We start from the raw sequence: 23,136 nt of genomic DNA, 5'->3' as shown, positions 1-23,136 counted from the left end.
TTTAAATTCCACATGGCTGGGTTTTTGTGAAGTTGTTTTTATGTCAAATTGCAAAAGAGGCAAAATAACACATTAAAATTCTTGCTATGGTTTTCTCTATCTGAAATCAAGTGAGGTCATTAAAAGTGATCCGGAGGAGGTTTTTTTCCCCCTTTATTGACATTAGTGCTATTTGAGTAAGTTCTCATTACCTGTCAGATTCTTCGTGAACCAGACAGATCACGAGCAATACGTGAATTAGTTTATCATTCACTCAGACACCTAAAGAGGCCTCAGCAATCCGTTTTTGCTTGTGTCCAGTGAAGAAGGTACCAGTGTGTTATGGTGTGAGCATCCATCTTCCCAATGATGGCCAGCAGATGATGGTAGTTTCTTCACAGGGCCTTATTTTTATGCGTAAGTACTTTATGCATATGAAGGCAAATTAACAAAAAAAAAAAGTTGCTTTTTTTTGTAGGTTTATCATTGGCAATTAGGACTTTGTAATGTTTTTCAATTGATTTATTGTCCATCATGGGCTAAAGGTCAGTGAAGCAGTGAGAGTTTGCATTCCAGTTGAAGTTTGGGCCTTGGTATTATATATAGCTGTGGCTTAGTCTTCTAGTGAGCAGACAAGAATTTCCGTGTGCCCCAGGGCTGCGGTGTTGGTCTTAATGCCATAAATTACTTGAGGGTAATGACAGATAACCAATTGACTGGAGTAGGAGAGCAAACCTGGTTCTTAGATGAATAAGCATGGGAATGGTGAGAAGAAATAGAGAGGTATTACTACTGCTGCATATAATGGTACAGGAAATCATTATCAACCCCCCTAAGAGCTAACATTTTGGTAAGTCAGTCAAATGATGATGGCTTTCTGCGAAAAGGATGATAAAATTTCATGGGATAACTGCACTACTAATACTCAAATGTATTATTCTGAACTGTGAGCTGCAGAGATGGAAGAACATGGAAGAACAGGAAGAGTTTATTATATTTTTCCCCACTTCCAGCTTTGTGCCCAATTCTGACACCCATGCTTTGCACATTTTATTAAAATACTGGACAGGGCTAAGGAAGGACCCAAGAAACAGTTCATAGCACATAAAACTTGCCTTCAAGTGAAAGACTATCAATCCACTTAGTGCATGGAGGAGAAGGCTTAAGAAGTAACCTGATCAGTCTGTTAGTATGTCCATGAGGAGAAAAACCATGACAGTAGAAGCCTCTCTAATTTGCCAAACAGACACATAGCAGGACCCCGTGCTTCAAAGTGCAAGCAGATAAATTAATGCTGAAACTAAGGCACAATTATCTAGCAGCAAGGGGTGATTAGCCATGTGAACAACTTAGCTAGGAGTAACATAGATTCTTTATTACTTGAATCTTTTAAATCAAGACTGATTTCAAAAAGACATGATCCTTACTCAAGGAAGAGATACTGTCTTTATCCAGTAGTTACTCTGACATTAGCAGTATTTGCAGAAAGTAAACAAAGCACAAAATCCCACCAATTCCTTCTGGCCTTTAAAAATGTTACTGTATTAATATATGTAATTTGTAGTATCTGGCCAGCAAAGGGTAGATTGTGCTGGAACTTGAGTCCGTTACACAATAAAACAAACCTTCCTAAAATTTGCTTACACTGTTAAAAAGATAAGGCAGAACTTTTCATCTTCTTTGTGGACCAGAGGCTGAGGAACAGGGTTACAGAGGAAGCTGGTAGGTTAGGAACTAAGCACCAGTGTCTTCACTACTCTACCTTGCTGGCTGCTGATACTTCATGTCCTCTTTGTTCTCCTTAAATGTCTCCATCCACCATAAGCAGTTGCGTGTCTCAGCACCAACTGGCAGTGTGCGCCTCTGCTCTGGTTTGTGGGGTCTCATCAGTCCCTTGCCTGTTCTCTTTTGGGGAGATCAGCTCAGGCAGAATTGGATCTGGTCCATTTTAGGCCACTTCAGTAACTTCTACAAAGGGCTGTCTTCTCAGTTGAAGCATAGAAAACGTATCTCAGTAGCCTCTTATTTAAATGGGCAGCCACACACTGCAAGATCATCTGCAGACTTGCTGTACCAACTTCATGAGTCTTCACTGATGGGTCCTTCACAAACATCTCCAGCCACCTTACTGTTTTGCATAATAGCTTTGAAAAACATGTTAATTAAAAAGCAGGTGTTAACAACAAGTAATAGAGAAGGAGGAATTTATTTGAAATAAGCAGTTTCAGCCCACAGAAAGGGTAAGAGAATATGTGAAAAGGCTAATGGTGATCATCCTGTTAACATGGGTAATACTTGCAAATGCTGCTGAGGCTGCTTCAACAGAGAGGTACTGTGCAGCCTTCCAGCTCTGTCATCACCCTGCAGTGTTTCACTCTGGACTTGCAACTGTTGTAGTAGAAGTTAAACTCCCAGTGAAAACAGCTCTTTGCTGTGGGGTAGTATGTTTACTTTAAGTAGGTGTTGATGATTCTGCTTCTCACTTCATTCATTAAATAAGTCGCTTCATCTTCATCTTAAAGTCTTACAAACCTCAGCTGAATTTTGCTGAGATAAGCCTGTGTCCCATTACATACTTTAACAGAGGTAGAGTACAAGTTTGAAACATGGAAAAGATCATTCCCAGGGTCTTTAGCAGCTCTTAGCTCAGAATACCATGTTCAAAATTAGCAATATGGTTGCCCTCATTCTTTTATAGCGTCCTGATTTTGCAGCGAACTATAATAATTTGATTTGCCAAGAAAATTATGGTTTTTCAGGGCTTTTTTTTTTTTTGTATTGCTTGTTTTAAAAGGCAACCTGTAATTAAGGTGAATACTTGTACCTTGTGAGTGTTTAATTATGGTAGAGATGGGTTTGTTAAAATACAACAACAAGAACAACAACAAAAAACACCACCAAAATTACCTAACTGCAAATTATTGCAGTTGTTCCATTTAGACATTTAAGTCAAGTTATGGAAGTCTGTGTTTACTGTCTTCAGAGCTTGATCATAACATCGGAATGTATTTTGGAAAAAAAGACCCCATAAAATGAAATCCACATTTACGGGTAAGGAGTGCAGAGCACTTAGGATCAGCAGTGAGACTACAGTATCTCTTGAAGTGTAGCAAGGAGGAGTACTTGCTGATGCCATTCTGGGCTTAGAAGGTAGGGAATTGATACGCTCCGTAAGTTCTAACGCTAGCTGTAACAGCAGCTGACCCAACACCATTAATTTCAGGAAAATGTGTATTGTAATATCCCCATGACAGCAGTCAGAAGATAAAACTAGATCTGAAGCTCTTCATTTAAAATAAAACTTTATAATAAAGTTAGGTCTCCTATGATGCTTCTTTTGTGCTGCGCTGCGTGTGAGTAATCTTGGTGAGTCATCTAGCCTCTGACATACTGCAGCCATCAACATTCCCAGCCGCGAGTGTTGCCCTGCATAAGGGAAATATCCTATTTTTGGTATGGCAATGTCCTCAGTTTTAAAGAATTTTCCTCTTTTAAAGTGCTCAGACAATTAATGCCTCATGCATGTATTCAACAATAGTTGCCTAGCAACCATCAGAAATATTCGGGAGAGCAAAGGAGTCCGAGATGAATGAGCAGAAACATCAGCTCCCATTTCAGGTGAGCTGGAGAAGGCGTCAGAGCAGTGCTGAATGTTTAGGTCTAAGCATGAATATCCATTAAAATTGGACAGTCCCAAAGTAGCAAATACAATCTCCAACTTGCACGTCCGTCAGACACAAAGATGAGACAAGTCGCACAGCCACAAGCAGTTGCAGGAGGTTGCAGTCAGTTGGGCTTTCTTAGTTCTAGAGCCTAGACCAAAACAATATAACAATGGTTGAAATAAATTATAGAAAGTCAACAAACACTCCTTAATGGCTGAGAAAATCTTTGCTAGCTTGTGTTGTATTCCACCTGCAGCTAGAGAATGGGTGAAGTTCCCACTTCCTTTGGTGGAGGCTTTTTAACATTAAATATCAGGCAAACTCCTTGCACGGGGCTTGTCTTCGGCCCTTCTCTTGCATTTCCACCTTGTTTCCACATTCTCATTTTGCATTTTAGTTCTGGCATAACTTTTACATCACAGAAGGTTTTCTCACTCTTCTGAGTCAAGTCCTTTGTGCTGATTTTTTTATATCAGAGAGGCTTGGAAGGGTTGGAAGGACTGAACTTTATCATGCTGGGTTGACACACTGTTGGGGACAGCTCTGCCACAGTAATGTTAGTGTGGCCACGTCTGGTGCCTGTCCCTGTACCAGATGAGATTTGGTGCTGCTCCGGTCTCCCTAGTGGTTGCTCCATGAAAGCGGCTCAGGGTGCTCGGTGCATGACATAATGGAGCATGGGACCCATGGTTTAGTGAGACATAAGAGTTTTGACCTGTAGAAGTATTTTCAGTTGGTTTCTTTTCATTAGACACATTAAAATTAAAGAGCCTGATAGTTGCCCATTAGTGTTGCTCAGAATGTTTTTGACTGCCTATCCAATTTGAAGAAAATGACGAAATTCTGACGTTTTCCTGTTGAATAGAAAAATCAGATTTATGACCATCTCTACTTCAAAGGTAAAGGTTAAGAGCAAGATAATGATCTCCTTTCCACTCATGTAAATCCACAAGAGTCAATTACTTTGGATTGACAGTGATGTGATTTAGATCAGAATCTGGCATTAAAGCTTTTGGGGGTTTGCTCCTATACCCATTGACTTCAGTGCCACTTAACTGCCGACTCTTTGCTTTTGGTATGTGGTGGTGGTATTTGCATGTGGAAGCGCCTCAGGGGCCCCACATAAAACATTGGTTCACTAACTTTAGTGGGGTTTTTAGATTAGATGTGAAAACGTTGAAAACAAAATATGTAGGGGGTGGTTGGGAAGTAGCAGATGCACAATAGTGATCGGAATAATGTAATTTTTTAGGTTGATAAGTCATGACTTAGAGCTGAAAAAAATCCTTTATGTATCTTGGAGGTCAGAGACTTTTACTCTTTCTGATTATAAAAGGCATTTATTTCTGGCCTTGATGGTTCATGAGATATCAAACTTAAAATACGCCATGATCCTATAGTCTGGTAGTGCTTTCTGGCACTGGTCAGTGACTAAATATAGCCAGGTTTGAACCGCTGTGATAAACCTGGAAATAACATTCAGCAGAAAATTCTCAGACAATTCCATAGACAAATGTGGAATATGAAATTACTTTTCTGGATTGCATCTGGTTCATACTGTATATGTTTTGTGCCCTGTCTCTCTCATCCCCTTGTTTTTCACCATCTATCCTACAAATGTTTTGTGGTATAGACATAACCAAAGCATCTCAGTGGTTCATGTTGGTTCATGCTAAAGCAACAAATAACATAAAGGATTTTTAACTCCCAGTTACTTCACGCATTCCTTTTGGCTTCGTAAACCATGTTGCTTTGTTTTTACAAAAAGGTGTATTGTAAAAAAAAAAAATAAATTATAGCATGTGTTTCCAAAAATCAATGATTCAAACAAGCATAGTCCAGGAACATGCAGATTCTTGCATTGTATTATGGGATTAGTGGTATTCATCTGTCATGCATAATGTGAAGGTGATATTCAGAGGAGGAAAAGAGCCTTTCTGAAAGGCTTTTTTCTTTTTTTTTTTTTTTTTATTATATACTTGCATTTGGGGTTTGTTTGTTTTTTTTTTCCTTTTTTAAACTCATATATAGTTCTACTAGGCTATATTTAATTTCAAGATGGTGTTTTTGCTAGAGAGATAATCAAATGTAATGTCTTCCACAACCTCTTCATATGCATGACTGCATAAAGCTTGTGTAACAGTTTATTATTATAAAATTAGTATAGCATAGCATAGAGCAAACCGGGCCCCTGGCCAGATGAACTAGACAATGAATAGTTATATAAGGTTTTGAAGCACATGTATTAGAACACAAGCGCCCTGTATTTTCTTCTCAATTGTCTGCTGTTTGTTAATGTTTCCCTTTCAATGTGATTGCATCTCAATTTAATAGCACTTGCCATTTCAGGGTTTACTGTGCCAGTGCTCGCATACTTACATCCCCTCTGTGCTGCAAAGCCTGCATGTATATTAAAACTGAACTAGGCATGGTTAGCTAATGGGTACTTTGAGAGATATGCACTTACAGAATTAAGTGATCTATGTAATTGTTAATTTTGTGTTAACAAGTTTGAAAAATGTATTTCACCAATAATTTTAAAGCTTTGTTCTGTGCAAAGTCTGACATTTTAATTCTTGTTGAGCAGTTTCCTACCTCTGCTCTGTGTTTTCATGGCAAGGTATTATTTTGCAATCAAGGTAAAAGCGTTATTTATTAAAGTTCTAAAATATTACATTACTGGGAGTTTTAAGCTGCAGATCAATCTCCTGTTTCATAAAAGCATTTAATTGTTTGTTTTTAATTGGTCTTTGAATTTAAATTTAAGTTCCACATTATAGATTGCTTAGGATTCCAGAAGCAGAGGGATGTTAAGTTGGAGACTCAATGCAGTTTTAAATGCAACGATGTACCTGTCACAGAACTGTGACAGAACTGTGGGAAAGGCTTGCATTTGGCATATGCAGCTTTGGTACTGTCAGATCCCAGCCTGCTGCATTTTTGGCACAGGGAATCCATTGACTTGGGCTGTGGGAAACCTACATTCAGCACTATCAGTCCTTGTGTCTTTTTCTGCGCCTCCAAAGGAACTTTTGTTAGAGACTTCATGTCTTTGGGAGTCAAATAACTCTTCCAAGCTTTCGGTAGTGCAGGACAGCCTTTCCACAGGGAGAGGGTGCTCGGTGGCCTCTAGCTGCAGTAGCCCAGGTGTCGCCCAGTGGAAGAGTGACACTTGCACCTGCCTTCAGGGTTTTACTTGCTTTCTGTGTGTAATTCAAACAGCCCAGGAGTCCTGGTTCCCCTGCTCCCCATTGCTTCAGACCTCCTGTTCATCAGTTCCTTGTGCCAGGCATTCATCTGTTGCCCCACTTCATCACAGGGTCCTATCCCTGTCCTCATCCCCACCCTGGTCCCTCTTTGTTATGCCAGAATAATGCCATTTGTCTTATGGCAGCCCTTGGGGGTTCATTCATGCCATTGCAGATGTGGGACCAAAGCCTACCTATTACTTCCTTTTGTGGAGAATAAATTAATTCTTCCATCCCTAGTAGGCTAAAACTATGAAATTGCATAGACCAAGGCTCACGCTTTTTTCCAGCTAACAGAGACTTCATTTGCATGTTCTGTGTCATCTCATCTATGAAGTCTGACCTCATGCAGACTTAATTTGGTTGCCAGTCAGCAAAGGAGGGCAATTGAGAACAGAGGGACCACCACTGTCTCCCACTGAGTTCAGGAGCAGCTGTGGCTAGGATTTGACTTCCCAGTAAAGTCAGATTTTCTCATTTGCCAATAAAGATAAAGAAAGGGCAGGGTGGGAGAAGCGTAATAGGCTTAAAGCACAATAAAAATAGCAAAAGAAACAAACAGTTTGTGCCTAATTTGAAACCAACTGATCTCCATGGTGATTGCAACAAATCTGTGCTGTGTTTGACTGTTCAGTGAAAACAGAGGTTAGAAATAGGAGTTCATGCACCATGCTAGACCATTTGAATGAGCAGAGGACTAGGAGGGATTGCTACTTTCCTGACCATTGAGTGGCTGGCTGAAGGTGCTGAGGACAATTCAGGGAATAACCTCATTGAAACTCCAGAGGATTTGAGTGTCTTTCTTCCTCACGCATCTTCAGAAAAAAACAGCATTTATAAATTTCCTGGAATTTTTGTTTTCAACGGTGCTGTTTTATGGAAAGAAGAGTCTCTAGTGCTGTGGCTTCAGACAAAAATAACATGGGAGAAGACAGTCAGAAACCAGGCAGAGTAAGCTTGAAACCTTAGATAAATAATAGAACTAACATACTTGCCACAGTAAATAATTGGACTATAACTCCCCCAAAGTTCTTGATTGGCATTTTCTCAAAGTAACTCCTTATGTGAAATAGAAGCCTCAGATAAAATTTCAGCCTTAATTTACAGATACTTGACACGGAGGGAGGAGGGAGTGCATTAATCCTTACCAAAGAGGAAATTCCTGTTCATGGTAGTCTGAAATACTGTCATGTGATGAGTCAGAAAGTTTTTGTTGTTCACATCTTCAGAGGTCAGGGCTAATGAGTTTTGGCATGCAGACTGGGCAGGTAGCATTCGCAAATCAACACGTCTCCTTTTGCTGAGGCCACAGACACAAACTTTCCTGTTTGCAGTAGGTGTGTGTAAGTTTCTGGGGATTTTAAATATTAATTCTAGAGGGCAGAAAATTATACTTTTGATATCCTTAGTCATAATGAAAAGATTCCCAGAAGCAGCTGATGAAGACATTCACAGTGTATTCTAAACTACATCAAGATCTAGATTTTCTTGAGTAAATATTGACCAATTTGACCTTTGCTTTTTCCTCAGTCAATATTTATCTCTTGGGACAATGAGTCTTCATATTCACCTTAGTTGAAGTCCAAGTCTACTTAATGGTGTACTTGGAAATTCAGGAGTGGTGCTGATTTGCTTTTTATCTGTTTAATATAAGATATACAGAGTGTTTGGCGACTCGTGTCACTTTGTCAGATTTCCTGAACAAAGCAGGCTCAGGGTCATGGCTAGTGGGGAGCCTTCTAGGAAAAACCTTGATCTGGCAGCAGGCAGAGTGAAGTGGAGCAATATCTTTATTGGAAACGAGGGTGAGGATTGCCATACAATATCAAAGCCCTTCCAGATGCTGTCAGGAGAAAGGGTCTGACTGGGATGAGTCAGTGAAATTCTTGCTGTGTATTTCATGAGGCAGAAAGAAGATGGTTTTGAGCTTTTTGAACCTCCCACTGTCTTCCAGCAGCCTAATCCCACATTACCCTCATCAGGTATTGTGTAGTACTAAAGAAAGGCACAGCCCAGGAGACCAGTCTGCAGGCTAAGGGAGTTACCAGAGGTCCTATCCTTTCTTGAGATGCAGGTGTGCACAGGTGAGCCCCAGCACACCTGGCTCAGTGACCAGTTACTTCCCTATTTGAAATGGCCTTTTACGGGTCAGTATTAAAGTTACTCCCCAGCTGCTGCTCCCCACTGCTGGGCTTGTTATGTCCCCCTGGCTTGAGAGGTGGGCTTGGAAACCCTGCAAGAGCTTCCTGTGACTTTGAGAGCCAGGGTTCAGTCACTGGGGCATAGACCGAATAGAGTAGCCCTGACCACGCGTGCCCTGTCAAATAGAATGCTAATACCCCCCTTATCATTTCTGTAGCAATTTCAGTATTTTGGGGCCCTGCTTAGGTGAAGCCTTCCCCTAGAAAGTGGAGATGCTGGGGCAGCTTACTTGCATGGTTGCTCTGCATCTCCTCTTTACAGTGTCCGACAGCATTGCTGGGTGCTGCCAGCAAAAGCCTCCTGTCACCAGCAAGGGCAATGCTTTGGGGTGGAAAGCACAATTCCTGTGCTTGTGAGCTACACTGTGGGTGTGAGAACAACTGGAAAGTGCTGTTCAGGCAGTGGAGAAAGTCGGTGCCTTACAGATACCTGCTTAAGCAGATCAAATCATTTGTCTTTTCAAATGTTCATTTCGCCTTTTCCCTGATATTTTCTGAATTGCCATATGCATTTCCTGTGATATTTCAGTCTTGTCAAATTAAGAAGAGAAAGCCTTATAATTAGCTTAGGATCTATACCAAATAAAGTAATGTTTGAAGGAATGCCATCCAGAGGGACCTCGGCACGCTTGTGAGGTGGGCTGATGCCAACTGTATGAAGTTTAACCATGACAAGTGCAAGGTCCTACACCTGGGTCGGAGCAATCCCAGGCACAGCTACAGGCTGGGCAAAGAAGAGATTCAGAGCAGTGCTGCAGAGAAGGACCTGAGAGTGTTGGTCAATGAGAAAATGAACATGAGCCAGCTTCAGTGTGCGCTTGCAGCCCAGAAAGCCAACCGTATCCTGGGCTGCATCAAAAGGAGTGTGACCAGCAGGTCAAAAGAGGTGATCCTGCCCTTTTACTCTGCTCTTGTGAGACCTCACCTGGAGTATTGTGTGCAGTTCTGGTGTCCTCAACATAAAAAGGACATGGAACTGTTGGAACAAGTCCAGAGGAGGGCCACGAGGATGATCAGGGGACTGGAGCACCTCCCATATGAAGATAGGCTGAGAAAGTTGGGGCTGTTCAGCCTGGAGAAGAGAAGGCTGCGTGGAGACCTCATAGCAGCCTTCCAGTATCTGAAGGGGGCCTACAGGGATGCTGGGGAGGGACTCTTCATTAGGGACTGTAGTGATAGGACAAAGGGTAACAGGTTCAATCTTAAACAGGGGAAGTTTAGATTGGATATAAGGAGGAAATTCTTTCCTGTAAGGGTGGTGAGGCACTGGAATGGGTTGCCCAGGGAGGTTGTGAATGCTCCATCCCTGGTGGTGTTCAAGGACAGGCTGGACGAAGCCTTGGGTGAGATGGTTTAGTGTGAGGTGTCCCTGCCCACTAGATGATCTTAAGGTCCTTTCCAACCCTGACTATTCTGTGATTCTATGCTTTTTACTGTGTAATCAGTCAATAATATTACAGTTGGCCTGTAAGTTTTTATAAAAAAAAAAAGAAAGAAAAGTCTAACTTGTTTTTGTAATCTTACAACTATCAAAGTTATTTGTTTGGGGAAAGGGCATTGAGAAATAAGGTAATTTTAAAATTGCACAATTACAGTAGAAAAAGTCAGAGCAGGCAACATCATGCGTTTCTGAAGAGCACACTGTTTAATTTTATAGAAACAGGATTTTAAGAACGCTGATGGTACATAGGAAAGAGGTGAATACTTCTTATTGCAAAACCCTGATGATTTGATGTATTCAAAATGGTAAGACTTAATCAGCCCTGGATTTCTCTTAAGAAAAACAGGACATTTTTTGGGGGGAAAAAAAAAAGTAAGAAAGAAAGCCATCTGAAGCAGTAGTGATTTATCAAAGCAGCATTCAAATAAAAGAAAGGTTTGGCATCCTTACTTAGGATAGGCTGGAAAATGCATTTATGTTTTCATGTGCCTTTTTTTTTTCCTGATGTGCCTGATTGACTTGTTTTAATACCGGTGTTATTTACATTTCAGGGATGGGCCTCTATTATGCAGGAAATTGTCCAAACCCCTACAGCTGTATTTTAAATTGAAATGATTTTTTTTTATGAAGTGATTGTGCAGACTTAATTTAGTAATCTGTTATTAAATTTATAGTTTCAGGCTGTATAAAGTCTTTATATAGAATGAAAATGGGCACATACAAAGATATAGGCTATATATACACCTGGTTTTCTATATTAAATCTTTTACATATGTTGGCCATTTTCAGAAACAAATAAACTGCTGCGTTTGAAAACTCAGCTTCTCTTCCATATTAGGGAATTTTGCAGACTCCCTATGTTCCTTAGCTTCAGTATAATGCTAAATCAGTTTGTACATTAGTCTATTTTTGGTTATGAATGAACTTTATGGAGTGCAGTGCACAGAGTGATTTCAGAGATTCTAGCACATAAAACCCATGTGTCATGTGCCGCAGTTACAGTGGTAAACATTATGCAAGCTCTGGGCTTACAGGGGCCCAAGCCCTGAAATTTCCAGGAGGTGAAAAGCATCCCCTCTCGCTCTTTTATATGAAACATTACTCATCTACTAAATCTCATCACGTGAAATCAGGTTAAATTTTGTGACCTTGGCTTCAGCAAGCGGCGGGCAGGCTGCCTGGCATGGCAGCCCGGTGACACTAGAGGGCAACTGAGAGTTTTCTTTAAACCAGCCTAGCTGGAGATGGTTTTAATATCAACTAAGTGTTTAAACTTGGTAAGGATTTATTTTCCTGTCCGCAGATTTCACATAAGTAACCTCCGAGTTTCCACTGACAGCAAGTAATAATCCAACTGAAGTTCTTCTGGGGGAAAATACAGTGGGAGCGGGTCCGAAGCCTGCTTTTGCCCAAATAAGGCTTTTTTTGCAGACCCCATGTGTTAGATAATGATCAACTGACAGTCGGTCATGAGTTAATAATGCTGGATGCTGAAATATGCATACCATGTGGTATACAACAGTTCTGTGGGGAGAGACAAACAGCTATAATTAGACATCTGAAACACAAGGAAGTGTGTAAATTGTTTAATAGTCTTTCCACTTAATTCACTCAGATAATTTCCTAAGAACCAGTACTGACTATGGAAGAATATTGCACAACCAACTTCATATTTAGTTTAAACCCTGACCTGCTCAGATAAATTAATAGATACAACTCAGATTTATTTGGATTTTTCTGAGTGCTAGAGATTTACTGAGGCTGTAATGCAGAGATGGGCTCAGTTTGGTTTGTGGTGGTGTTTGAGACGATTACACCAAGTTCACAGGCTTGCGCTTATTTAAACTGGGCACATGATCTTACCATCAGGACTTTAAAACCATAATTTTTCACGGTTTTTGGCAGTTATACAGATTCCCTTTCTACTAGTACACAACCTGACAAAGTTATTGGAGTTCCACTACTCTGTTTTACCAGTGAAAAAGTGCAGATCCCTTCTCTGCTTAGCAATACCAAGCAGCATCACCTCCGCACTCCAGCATTAAAGAGCTGTGTCAGGTGTATGCAGGTCCCAGGGGTGCGAAGGCTTTCTCCCAAACTCTGTGCCAAAGCAGAGTTATTCCTGAACCTCTTTACGGCTACGTGCGCTACGACGGGATGCCCGTCCAGCCAACTGCTGCTGTGAACTTTGTGATGACCCAGAGATGTGAATGGGAGCAGGGCTTAGGTAACAGCGGCAGCTGCTCCTGTCTTCACCTAATGCATTGAGTAGTCCATGTTGTGGTGGCAGCGGAATGTAGGCATCAAGGGGGAAGCACTCTAGTTTCTCTGTCACTTCATTAATATCTTCATGCAGGTTGATTATGCCTAACAAATTTTGATTACTTTGTAGTGCAATGATCAAGTGTGAAGAAAAAAAAAAAAGAAAAAATTATAATATTCTTACACTAAAAAAATAAAAATCTTTCTTATATAATCAGTTACAAATCAGAAATGCAAGAGACGTAAATAATGTATTTGCCATTTTCATGTTGTGTGCAAGTGGATGATCATTGCTTCATACCTGCTGTTGTCATTCCTGAAATCAAGGTCTCAGGAAACCATCCATTTTATGCTTCTTGCATTCATTTCTGTCTGTTTAGATTCATGCACAATGTCCAGTCTTTACCAGTCAATTAGCCCCTCTCATCTGTCTGTCTACATGTGTACAACTGGCTATGTATCTATTGTATTTCTGAGGTATGTAGGTCATGTCTCCATTGGGTACTGCTGACTCCGCTAGACAGCAATTTCACAAATGCTGTCTTTTACTGGAGAGAAAAAGAAACATTGCTAAGAAAGCCGCCTTAAGATTTGTCTTTTATTTTCTAAAGCCCTCTAATGGGAAGTGTACCTTGGGTGTTCTGCTGTTGATGGGATAGGCTGACTTGCATGGGTTTGCTGAGTGTTTTCACTTCTCACTGCTGTTTGCACTGCTTTTCTCTTTGCTATTACATAATCTGTTTATGCCTGCTCAGTCTTTCCTCTCTTTTTTTATTTTCTTCCTTTTTTCTTGTTTTTCTTTGGTTTTGTTTAGCCTAGGCTACTCTGAGAAGTTAGATGTGCACTTTTTGAGTATTGCTATGACTCTCCTAAAGAAACTGGAGCCCCTGTCCACTGGGTGCCGCTTCCCATGAGCTGACCTTTGGGGGCAGAGGGCTTTGAGGCTGGACATTGAATGCAGATTTCTGAGGGCAGGGGAAACTTGATGAGCCCATGTCTGATTCTCTGATGCTGCCCAAGCATGTGGTGTTTCGTAATGAAATACGACAATTTCTTTGTTCAGGGCTTGAATGCTGCTTTCCCCCTAGTGACAGAGCCAGTCATGCTGGCTTGGTAGTTTTCGATGCTTAACACAGGCTCAGCCTCAAAGATGTAAATAGCTCCAGTGAGGTCATCAGAGGTCTTTGCATGCTCCAGGTCTTTACAAGTTAGGCGTGCACTTTGCTGAATCAAGGCTACAGCTCTTCATGTTCCTTGTCCTGCATAGCACAGTACTTTACTGTATTTGATCGTATACTCATGCAGTTTCTCACCAGAAGAACCACTGAGTCATCTAATCTGGTATGAACCCCAAGTAGTGGCTCATCGGCCAAAATTACCGGCAAATGCTTTCATCCAGTTCACCACCTTTTTTCTGCAGGAGAAGGGAAACAGCTGTTCGAGCAAGGACCACAGCCAGACAGCTGGACGCCTCCTCCATGCAGCCAGCCAGGCTGCTGCAGCCGCCCGCAGCGGCGAGCCTCTCCAGCAACAGCCCAGACCTGGCTCTCACAGGACATCCAGCTTCAGTCTGATACTTTGACAAAGACCCTCAAATGCATTTCTTGCATGCATTTCTTCCTGCACTGTGCACACCAGCTTGTGTCTGGCTCAGGCTTTCCCTGAAAGCTGGTCATATGTGTGCCTGTGTATATTGGCATTAGATCATATATATGGACTGCAGTGTCTAGGCATGCCTGGTTATGCCTCCTCGCTTCTGAGTACCAGCTTTTTCTCACCTTTGAGGCACACAGATTACCTGGTGAAATCACTTCTCAGTCATTTCTGCTCACACTGAGCACAACTTGAGTTATTCAGACTTCCTCCTTGAAGGCAGACCTCTCTTTGGCCACAGCATCTTCCTATCAGGTGTAAGTTGAATTTCCAGTGTGGGGTGGCCTGTTAAGTGTCACGCTTGGCTTGGTGAGTGGGACCTGTAGTCCTTACTCACAGATTTCATGTTGGAGCGTACAGCAATGAAGAGTATTGTGTTTGCATGGCCCATTTTTCCTTCCGATTACTCATTTGTATGACTCAGTGTTAGAATTGTGCCAGTCCTTTTGTCAGCGTGACTGTTACTGTCAGGGGCCTTATATTTATTTCACTGACAAAAATGCTGAATACTAGCAAGACTAAGAGCAGCCCCTGTAGAATCCCACCAGAAATATTTTCATTTGGTAGAAATTCCTCACTGATGCCTGCTTTTAGCTCTGTCATTTAGCCAGTTCTTAATCCATTTAATATATGCTTGAATAAAATTTTGTAGTGCTCTTTTTTAATCAAAGTGTTATCTAGTATTAAATCAGCTGGCTTACTGAAATGCAGGTAAGTTCCATGCATGCGATCAGTTTCTCTAACCAGGCTTATAGTTCCAAAGTATAAAATAAGGTGCTTTGGTTTTCTTTTCTGTTGTTTTAAGATCTGGTTTCTGTAAAACCAAGTCAATTGACTGGTTTTAATTATATTCTTTTGCAAGCGTATCATCTGGCTTTTTTGCAAATATGGAACAAATATTTACCAAACACCTCTGCCTCTTCTTGAATCATTAATAACAATCCTGTCATCTGTAGCCAGAAATAGGCCTACACTGGATTTTTATTACTACTATTATTGTTTTAATTTGCTGTAAGGTCTGCTTGAATGTCATGTATTTGTCAGCCATACATTTTTCTCTGAAGTCTTCAGCTTCCCTTATCAATTTGCCACACTTCATAATTTCTAACATATGTATAGATTTTGGGGGAAAAAAAACCCAAACTTTTTCAATTATTTTTTTTAAACCAGAATTAGTCAGCAGGACATAAAGAAGACCAGATCAAGCTAAAAACTTTCAACCATGCTGAAATGAAGAAAACAAGACTCCAAGCTTCATCCTGAATCTTGTCCCCATCTTCCCTGGAAATCAAAAAACATTCAATTTTGGCATAATTGGCCAACTTGATATTTGTGATGCCTCTAACTTCTCTGTTAAAAGCAATGCTAGTCTGAACTGTAATCCATGAAAAATACTACCTTTTTGGTTTTTTCCAGAGATTGTCTGGACAGGAGGGGGGTCAAAACAGCAGTCTGCAGCAAGTCATGTGTCTCCACATTAATCCACACAAGGAAGTGTCTGTTTCACTTATTTCCAAATGAGGAATGTTTTCTTTAGAGAGGTAGCAAATTGATTTTCCCCACATGGAGCATGGGATATCTCATTTCCAAAACAAAACTTTAAGAAATGGCCTCACAACTCCGCTCTTTCTCAGTGTGGGTTAGGAAGCAGTGTAGGTCATTAGTGTTCCTGCAAGACTGATCGCTGCAGCGTTTCCAGGTGAGGTCTGGCATGTTCAGTTCTAAAGAAAGGAATAAACAACAGATTGCACTTTTAAAAAAGTCTAGTGAAAATAATTTTAATACTCAAATTATGTGCAGCTTGAGTAAGCAAGAGGTGTGTGTTTGTAGATAGGCTGTGTGACCTCCAGGGCTCAATGAGAGCTTCAGTTCTTGATAGGTCCTTATCACTGTCTTCCACAGCTGTGCTTAGGATCCTGTAGAGAGTTTCCCAAAATCAGCTGACGCTGTTGTTCCTAAACAAAGGTCTGGGGGTTTTTTAGTGTAGTTTAATCTTTTGCTTTATTTATCTGTTACTTCAGTTTCTGATTCTTTGATATAATACTAGCTTGGTTGCAACTTGCTTCTCTCCACCAGCTCTGCTCAGTGTGCCTGCATGATAAATGCTCCAAGCCCTCTGTCTCAGACCCTGTTTCCAGGAGGCAGAAGCTTTTAAATAAACTTTGAGGGGTGCAAGAAAAATAAATGAAATGTAAGATCCTGAGCTCAGGATGCAGAAAAGAGAATGTGGTGTAGGAGAGAAAACAAAGAGACGGAGACAGTGAGAAAATCAAGGAAGCAGCTGGGACTCCAGAGCAGTATGCGAGATTAACTAACCTTTGAACGGTTTTTGAGATGGTGCTTAAAATAGCAATATGCTTTGCTTAACTTTCAGATATTGCAGAATGCCAGAAGCCCCCTAGAGGGGTAAGTGTTAAAACCATTAAAACTGTTAACTTTCTGTTCATTACATTTTAAAAGGTGCAACGTGTAAGCATGTTTTTCAGCCAAGAGCTAACTTTTGCTAGGCTGCTTTAGGGGTGTCCTCAGCAACCAGCTATTTGCTACCTGCTAGCAGGCATGGTCACTTCATGGATTTTCTGGAGATCAGGGACTGTTCTTCTCACCTTGACATTGTCAGGCACCTCCATATGCCACTTCCAGCTTCTGTTTGGCACCTGAATCATGAATAACTGTGATCTGACACATCCTGCCATTTCCACCTGCCTAAGAGGGAAAGTCTCCTAGTTTGCTTAGTATCTGCTGATACTGGTTTTGGAGCTTAGGGCCAAGCATTCTGGTATCACAGCTTTTGTGCGTGTGTCTAAGAACCAGAAGGCATATGAAGGACTGGCACAGTGCAAAAGGATTCTGTGCGGAGATGTTCTGCGAGGTGTCCTACAGGGAAGAGACAGTATTGATGTATTTAGCAGGTGTGCTGCAGTTCGCCTCTTCTTGTGAGCACACTTCTCTTCTGAATCCGGCACCACAGTACATCCCTGTTTATTAACTTCTTGCACCTTTCCCACTAGTGCTCCACCTTTGTGATTACCGCCCTCTGGTGCGCTTGCACCTGTCATGTTTTGAGTTCACCTGACTGTAAACCCACCCTAAATGTAGACCCACATCTTCCACTGGCCCTTCTTTGCAGATGCCCTGGACATTTTCACAAGCTTGGTAGGGAGTTTTTGTGTTGTCATACTCTTGCAGTTGGCAAAAATGCTGTTGTTCCTTCCTTTTCCTTCATCTCTCCACAGGGCAGAAACATGGTCACAGAAACAACAGGCAGCCAAAATCTGATTGACAGTGTAAATTGTAAGTGCATTAGCAATGCTGAGCAGCTATCTGGGTACATTCCTCAGTGAAATATGACAATAGCTGTCCTTTCATTTTCTTTTCCTCTTTACCTTTTTTGTCTCACTTTCTAAGTGTTTCTGAGAAACTGGAGTACCAGCAAGCCAGGACCAGAAGTCCTATCAGGAAATAGTTACACAGATCAGAGAGGCCTGGAAAAGGCAAGAAATTTGATCATGGGCATAACAGTTGCTTAGATGTTGTCTAAAGTAAGTAATGTGGAGTGAACAAGAAAAAGGTACATATTTGAGTCATGAGTACAGTACTGTTTGCTTACATAGTTTGTTGAGCAGCCACCAAGGTCCAAGGTTATTTTGGACTCAGCATGAGTAAGTGATCCAGGTACGACAGATGAGGTAATGCATTCCAGGCTCATTAAAATCACTTGGCTACAGCACTGGTTTTGACAAAGTGCCAACATAGCTTGACCTCAGCTGTATGAAGGCCACTATTTTTTTAACACCCTCCCTATAACAACACATCTTTTACATCAGCCTAAATATGTGCATCTAGAGAACACTGTTATGGGGACCTTTGAACTCATTGGACTTACGGTGATAATCAGAGTCCTAAAAAAAATTAATTCTACTGTAACTAACATGCTAAAGTGAGGTACCCCAAAACCAAAACCATTGTCTCTTGACTTATTTATGCACCTGGCGGTGGCAGTGTATACACAGTACGTTGAATTCTTGGCATGGACATAGCTCAAGTGAGGCTGACTTGATCACAGGGAGATGGTAAGTTCAGCAATCACTTCCCCTTCCTGGGGATACAGGTAGAGAAGGTGGCTGGTTGAGGTGCTGTCTTCTTCTGGCCACCTACACTTTTTAGTCATATGGAGTGTTCAATCATGGCTGACCTCGGCAGCTCCCATTCTTTGGTATGTCTCTTTCTCCTGTGTAGAACTTACATCATTGGGTTTAACTCAGAGCTGGGAGTTGTACTAGGCGGTGAGGCTTGGAAATGCTCCTGTTTCCCATGTCCTGATGAGCAGACAACTTCCCTGAAAGCAGAGCAGCTGAGGGTGGTGAAAGTTGAGCAGCATTAGAGCAGTGGCCTTTAGAATTTTCTGAATAGCTGTCTCCTTCCTCACTTTCTGTCCCTTTCCCAGTCACGTACAGTATTCTGATGCGTGCACAGGCTGATGAGAGTGCTGGAGGGGAAGATGTAATTTTTGAGCAATGTTACTGTTTCATGGTTTCATGAACAGAGAAGACCTCTAGCTTCAAGAAAACATCTAGCTGGTCTGAGCAGCATTAACCTTGAGCTCCTCTGTTTTCTGTGTGTCTCTCTTGCTTTGTGGGTCAGAACCTGATACTGAGCTTATCTCCAAGACCTGGTCTGTAACTATCTGCTGCAAGTGCCTTTGGATTCTCCTTGTTCAATTGTGGTGGTCTGTAGGCAACTTTTAGGAACAGGCTTTAGGCTTCGCGATCACCAGGTCAGCTTCTTCATGGGGCACATTTTAGTCAGCAGAGATTTGCCAGTCTATATCTAGAGGCTCTGGGCTGCACGTAACACAGGGTTCGCATTTAACCTCTCAGGTGTGACGGTTTGTAGTCACATGTAGGGCATTGCTGGTGTTTTGGCACTTGAGAGCTTAGCCACAATTGGGAGAGGAGGGTGCAAGATACAAGTTTCCATCTAGGAAGAAGGGTGATTAAACCTGAATTTCAGATTTTTGAGGTTAGTTACATTACATCCGGGGCTAAATGCTTTTGGTTTTGTTAAAGGCAGGTGTGCACATGAGGATTTGCACAGAAGTGCCAGTGGCTGCTTCTGCACTTCACCTTCCCTTTCACTCCCTACTCATGAAGACCATGGCTGAGTGCTCCTCCTTTTGCTCTCCTGCAGGCCAGCAGAAGTTGCTTCCCCTACCTAAACAGAAAAAGTTGAGGGCAGTACTCCTTCTCTCCCTTTCACCCCAGAGCCACATGCAGGGGAGGGAACAGCTGGCCAGGAGGATTATGGCTGCCTCCTCCTGCACCCTACTAACATCACACACTGGAGACTGGCACAGCATGGGTGGCTGGCTGTGGCCTCTCCCACTACATGGCACAGGAGGAGCAGGCTGGGGGCACATCTCCTGCTTCTCCCCTCTCTGGCTCCCCATCTTCCTCTCTCACTTCACTGGCATGGGCACAAGCTGTTCCCGTTTTTTTCCTCCCCAGTTTCCTCGTGTCCCACTCAGTCATGAGTTAACATTTCGTGGTCTTCCGAGAAATACTCATCCCTCATACTGAATGGCAAGCATCAGTCTCTTTGTGATTTTCAGTGAGTACCTATTTCCAGACAACACCTAGTGGCCCTTTCAAACATGGAGGGGAAGAAAACATTCTTGTCTCTGGATGGATTCCTATAAATAATTTTCTTTTCCTTGAGAATTTACAACCAAGACAGCAGTAAGATATATTCCATAATGGGAAGAGTTGTTAAGATACAGTTGTCGTCACGGCTTGTGTAACTGCTGATGATACTCATGACATACTCATTTCACATGCTTTCCCTAATGGGGAGCACAAGACTTTTGCCACCAAGTAGTAGTCAGCTGAACAATGAAGTCCACACCACATGCATATTAGTTAATAATCACACCTTTTGATCTTTATGGTTACAAATGCTTGTGCTTGCTTTAGATCTTTGTTCATCTTGGATTCTTGATTAATTCCTTGTGAAACCCCATGTTACAGCCTCAGCATCCTCTGCCATGCTGGGCAGCATTGCAAGCAGTGGTGGTTGCATGGCAGAGACAGCCAGGTTGGTGGGCTCTGAGGGACAGGTTGGTTTAAATGACGCCAGCTGGATCTGCTGCTCAGGGAAACAAGGAATCAACACTGATATAGAACTGGCATCCAAGAAGTGCTGAAATTGTCTCTTTGAACTTAAAGGTAGCAGGCACAATGAGGATATATATGAGAAAGGTAACCAGCTCAAGGTGGGAAGTGTGCCCTTGTGCTCCTCCAGCTTTCCAAACAGGAGTTTTAGCTTGTGCTGTGAACATTTTGCAGCAGGCTGTGTTTTACTTGGTCATATGTGAAATGTTTGCCAGGTTGGCAGGTAAAATGGCTTTCCCTGCTAGGCTCTATAGCTATTGCACCTACAGATTTTGCAGGGAAGATAATTTTTTATATGTTGTTGCCATTTTCCAAATGAACTTGCCCTTTGTGATGACTAGCAAACTTGGGATAAGCTATAATCTTGAGAAGAGGCTCCTTGAGTCAGCAAGGCACAGGCTTGTGTGGGCTTCAAGTGAATTAACATCCTTTTGCTTCTGGAAGTCTGAACTTGGAGATTTAGGCCATTTGTATTGTACCAGGTGTATGTCTCTGTTGACAGCCCTTCCTTTCCTGCCTGCCTTGAGCAGCAGCAGCTCTGCATTGTCACCTGCTGATTGCAGGCATGGGGGTGTTCTGGTTTGCATCCCAAACCTCAAGCATCCAGAGCATCTATGCTGTGCTAATACGAATCCTTTGAACCACACCAAAGTAGAGGCAAAAAAAGTGCCCAGCAACCAGTCAAGCAACCAAATGTCCCAGCGGACATTTTAGTAGCTGATTTTCCTCCTCTTTCAGATACGTCAGGAAGTAAAGAAAAAGAAAGGAAGGGGAAAAAGCCACGCGAATTGGCAAAAGCAAGCATCTTGTCAAATGCACAGGAAAGCAAGTATTTAAACTGGTACTCTAATACTCATATCTCTAGTAGTCCTGTTTCAGGCATTTAGACTAAAGAGGTCACAGATGAACGCGAACTTTTTCCTATATGTGTTTGTTCCATTTTTACTTTAATTTGCTTTGCTTGTGTTCACACCTTCTGGGAATGTACAAGTTATCAGTCTCACTGCCACAAACGCTTTCAGAAAATGAATTTGAAAGCCATATGCACAAACGTGAAGGAATTAAATTGTTTCACATATTCTCAGGTAGTCATACCAGTAATTCTTCTCTACCAGAAAGCAGAAGAAACCATGTGGTATTCACTTAGCTGTCCAGTACATACTGAACATCCGGTATCATCAGGAAAACGGTCTGGGACTAAGCCACAACACGTTTAAATTGCTTTAAAATAATTATGAATAACAAATTCAAGAAATCTACAGTGCGCTCATGAGTATGTCATAAATGAAACAAAACCTGAAAAAAATTAAAACAAGTATGTGACATGTAAATTATTTCTTCTGTCCTAGTCATATTTCCTAGCTCAAGAGCACGAAATGGATATAGCTGAAATACAAATAATCTTCGAATAATGCATTTATTTATAATGATTTAGGAAGCCAATATTAATGGCTTTGTTTCAAGTGTGACTGGAACTATTTCAAATGTTTTCTTTTCTTCAAATGGTTTACGGAGTAGATACTAGAGAGAAGGACCTTCTCTTCTGGTATTAATTCCTGTTACAACTTTCTTGGTAATTATGTGTCTGAGCTGGAATCGCTTAAAGTGATTTACTGTGGGATGTGTAGGATGGTCTTCGTGTGTGCTGCAGGCAGACCTTCCCTGCTGCAGCTCCTGAGCCACGGGGAGAATACAAATACCCCATTTCATAGTGGGTTTGTGCCAGTTCTGCCATGGAACCCTCCAATTCAAACAGTGTTTATATGCAGGCTCAATATACCTGGAATTTAGAAACAAATGCCTTCTTGCTTTTAAAGCTTTTAGCAAAATACTAGGAGTGCTTTATAGTATGATATAAAGTACAGAATACAGTGCCAAAACTCAGGATAACAAGTATGTTTGGAAAACATTAAGCCTTGAACTAGTTTATTTATTAAGAAGAAAGAAAAAGTAATTCACATGCAAGTATATTTGATCCTAGCTGAACCACATCCCCCTCCAGCCGTTGATTGGACTGGGCCGGGGGATCCGTTCATTCGAAGGTTAACGTTTTAATGTGTGTGCCAGAGTGTAGTAAACTGAGTCAACATTGCTGTTTTCTCATTTTTAAGGGAGGTGTGACTGCTGGGGCTAACCATGGTTTGGGATCTGTCCATCCCCTCCAGGTCATGTGCAAAACAAAGTAGGCATCAGGAAGACATCAAAGACAGAGGGATGAGCTGGGTTTATAAATACAGGAGGGCGGCGTGGCTCGGGCTGGCAGTCTGGCAGCTGGCTCTGGAGTCCTCGGAGTTCATCCCACGCTCCCGCCGAGTCGCTCATCTCTGTTTATATGAGTAATGGAGCGGCTGGGGGAGGGGATTTGTAAGCACGGAGCAAATACTCTTAGTGTTCATTTTGTGTAATGCTGACATCCACACCAAGTCAAGACTTCCAGCGACATAGTGTGCAGTCACATGCTATAGCATTCATGAGTACAGATATAAATCAGGCAGATGTTTGTCGACTGGAATGGGT

General features: G+C 41.8%; 1 protein-coding gene across 7 annotated transcripts in view; it reads left to right on the top strand.

Annotated features, from left to right (window-relative positions):
- ARID5B (AT-rich interaction domain 5B) overlaps positions 1-23,136 on the top strand; it is a 124,809-nt gene that overhangs the window by 60,104 nt on the left and 41,569 nt on the right. Inside the window, exon 1 of one of the 7 annotated variants that reach the window (XM_061374025.1) lies at positions 22,636-23,134. The exons of the other annotated variants lie outside the window; for them this stretch is intronic. Coding sequence (XP_061230009.1) covers positions 23,131-23,134 — 4 coding nt within the window. The 5' untranslated portion in view covers positions 22,636-23,130. Of the gene's footprint in view, positions 1-22,635; positions 23,135-23,136 lie in introns of those variants that run through there. 7 annotated transcript variants of the gene reach the window in all.

The sequence above is a fragment of the Neopsephotus bourkii genome, unplaced genomic scaffold (genome assembly GCF_033783945.1).
Source record: "Neopsephotus bourkii isolate Nb327-2 ecotype Australia unplaced genomic scaffold, CSIRO-AGI_Nbou_v1 NB_1634, whole genome shotgun sequence".
Classification (NCBI taxonomy): Eukaryota; Metazoa; Chordata; class Aves; order Psittaciformes; family Psittacidae; genus Neopsephotus; species Neopsephotus bourkii.
The sequence above is the reverse complement of the archived record's forward strand: the minus strand, read 5'-3'. Positions and strand labels throughout refer to the sequence as shown.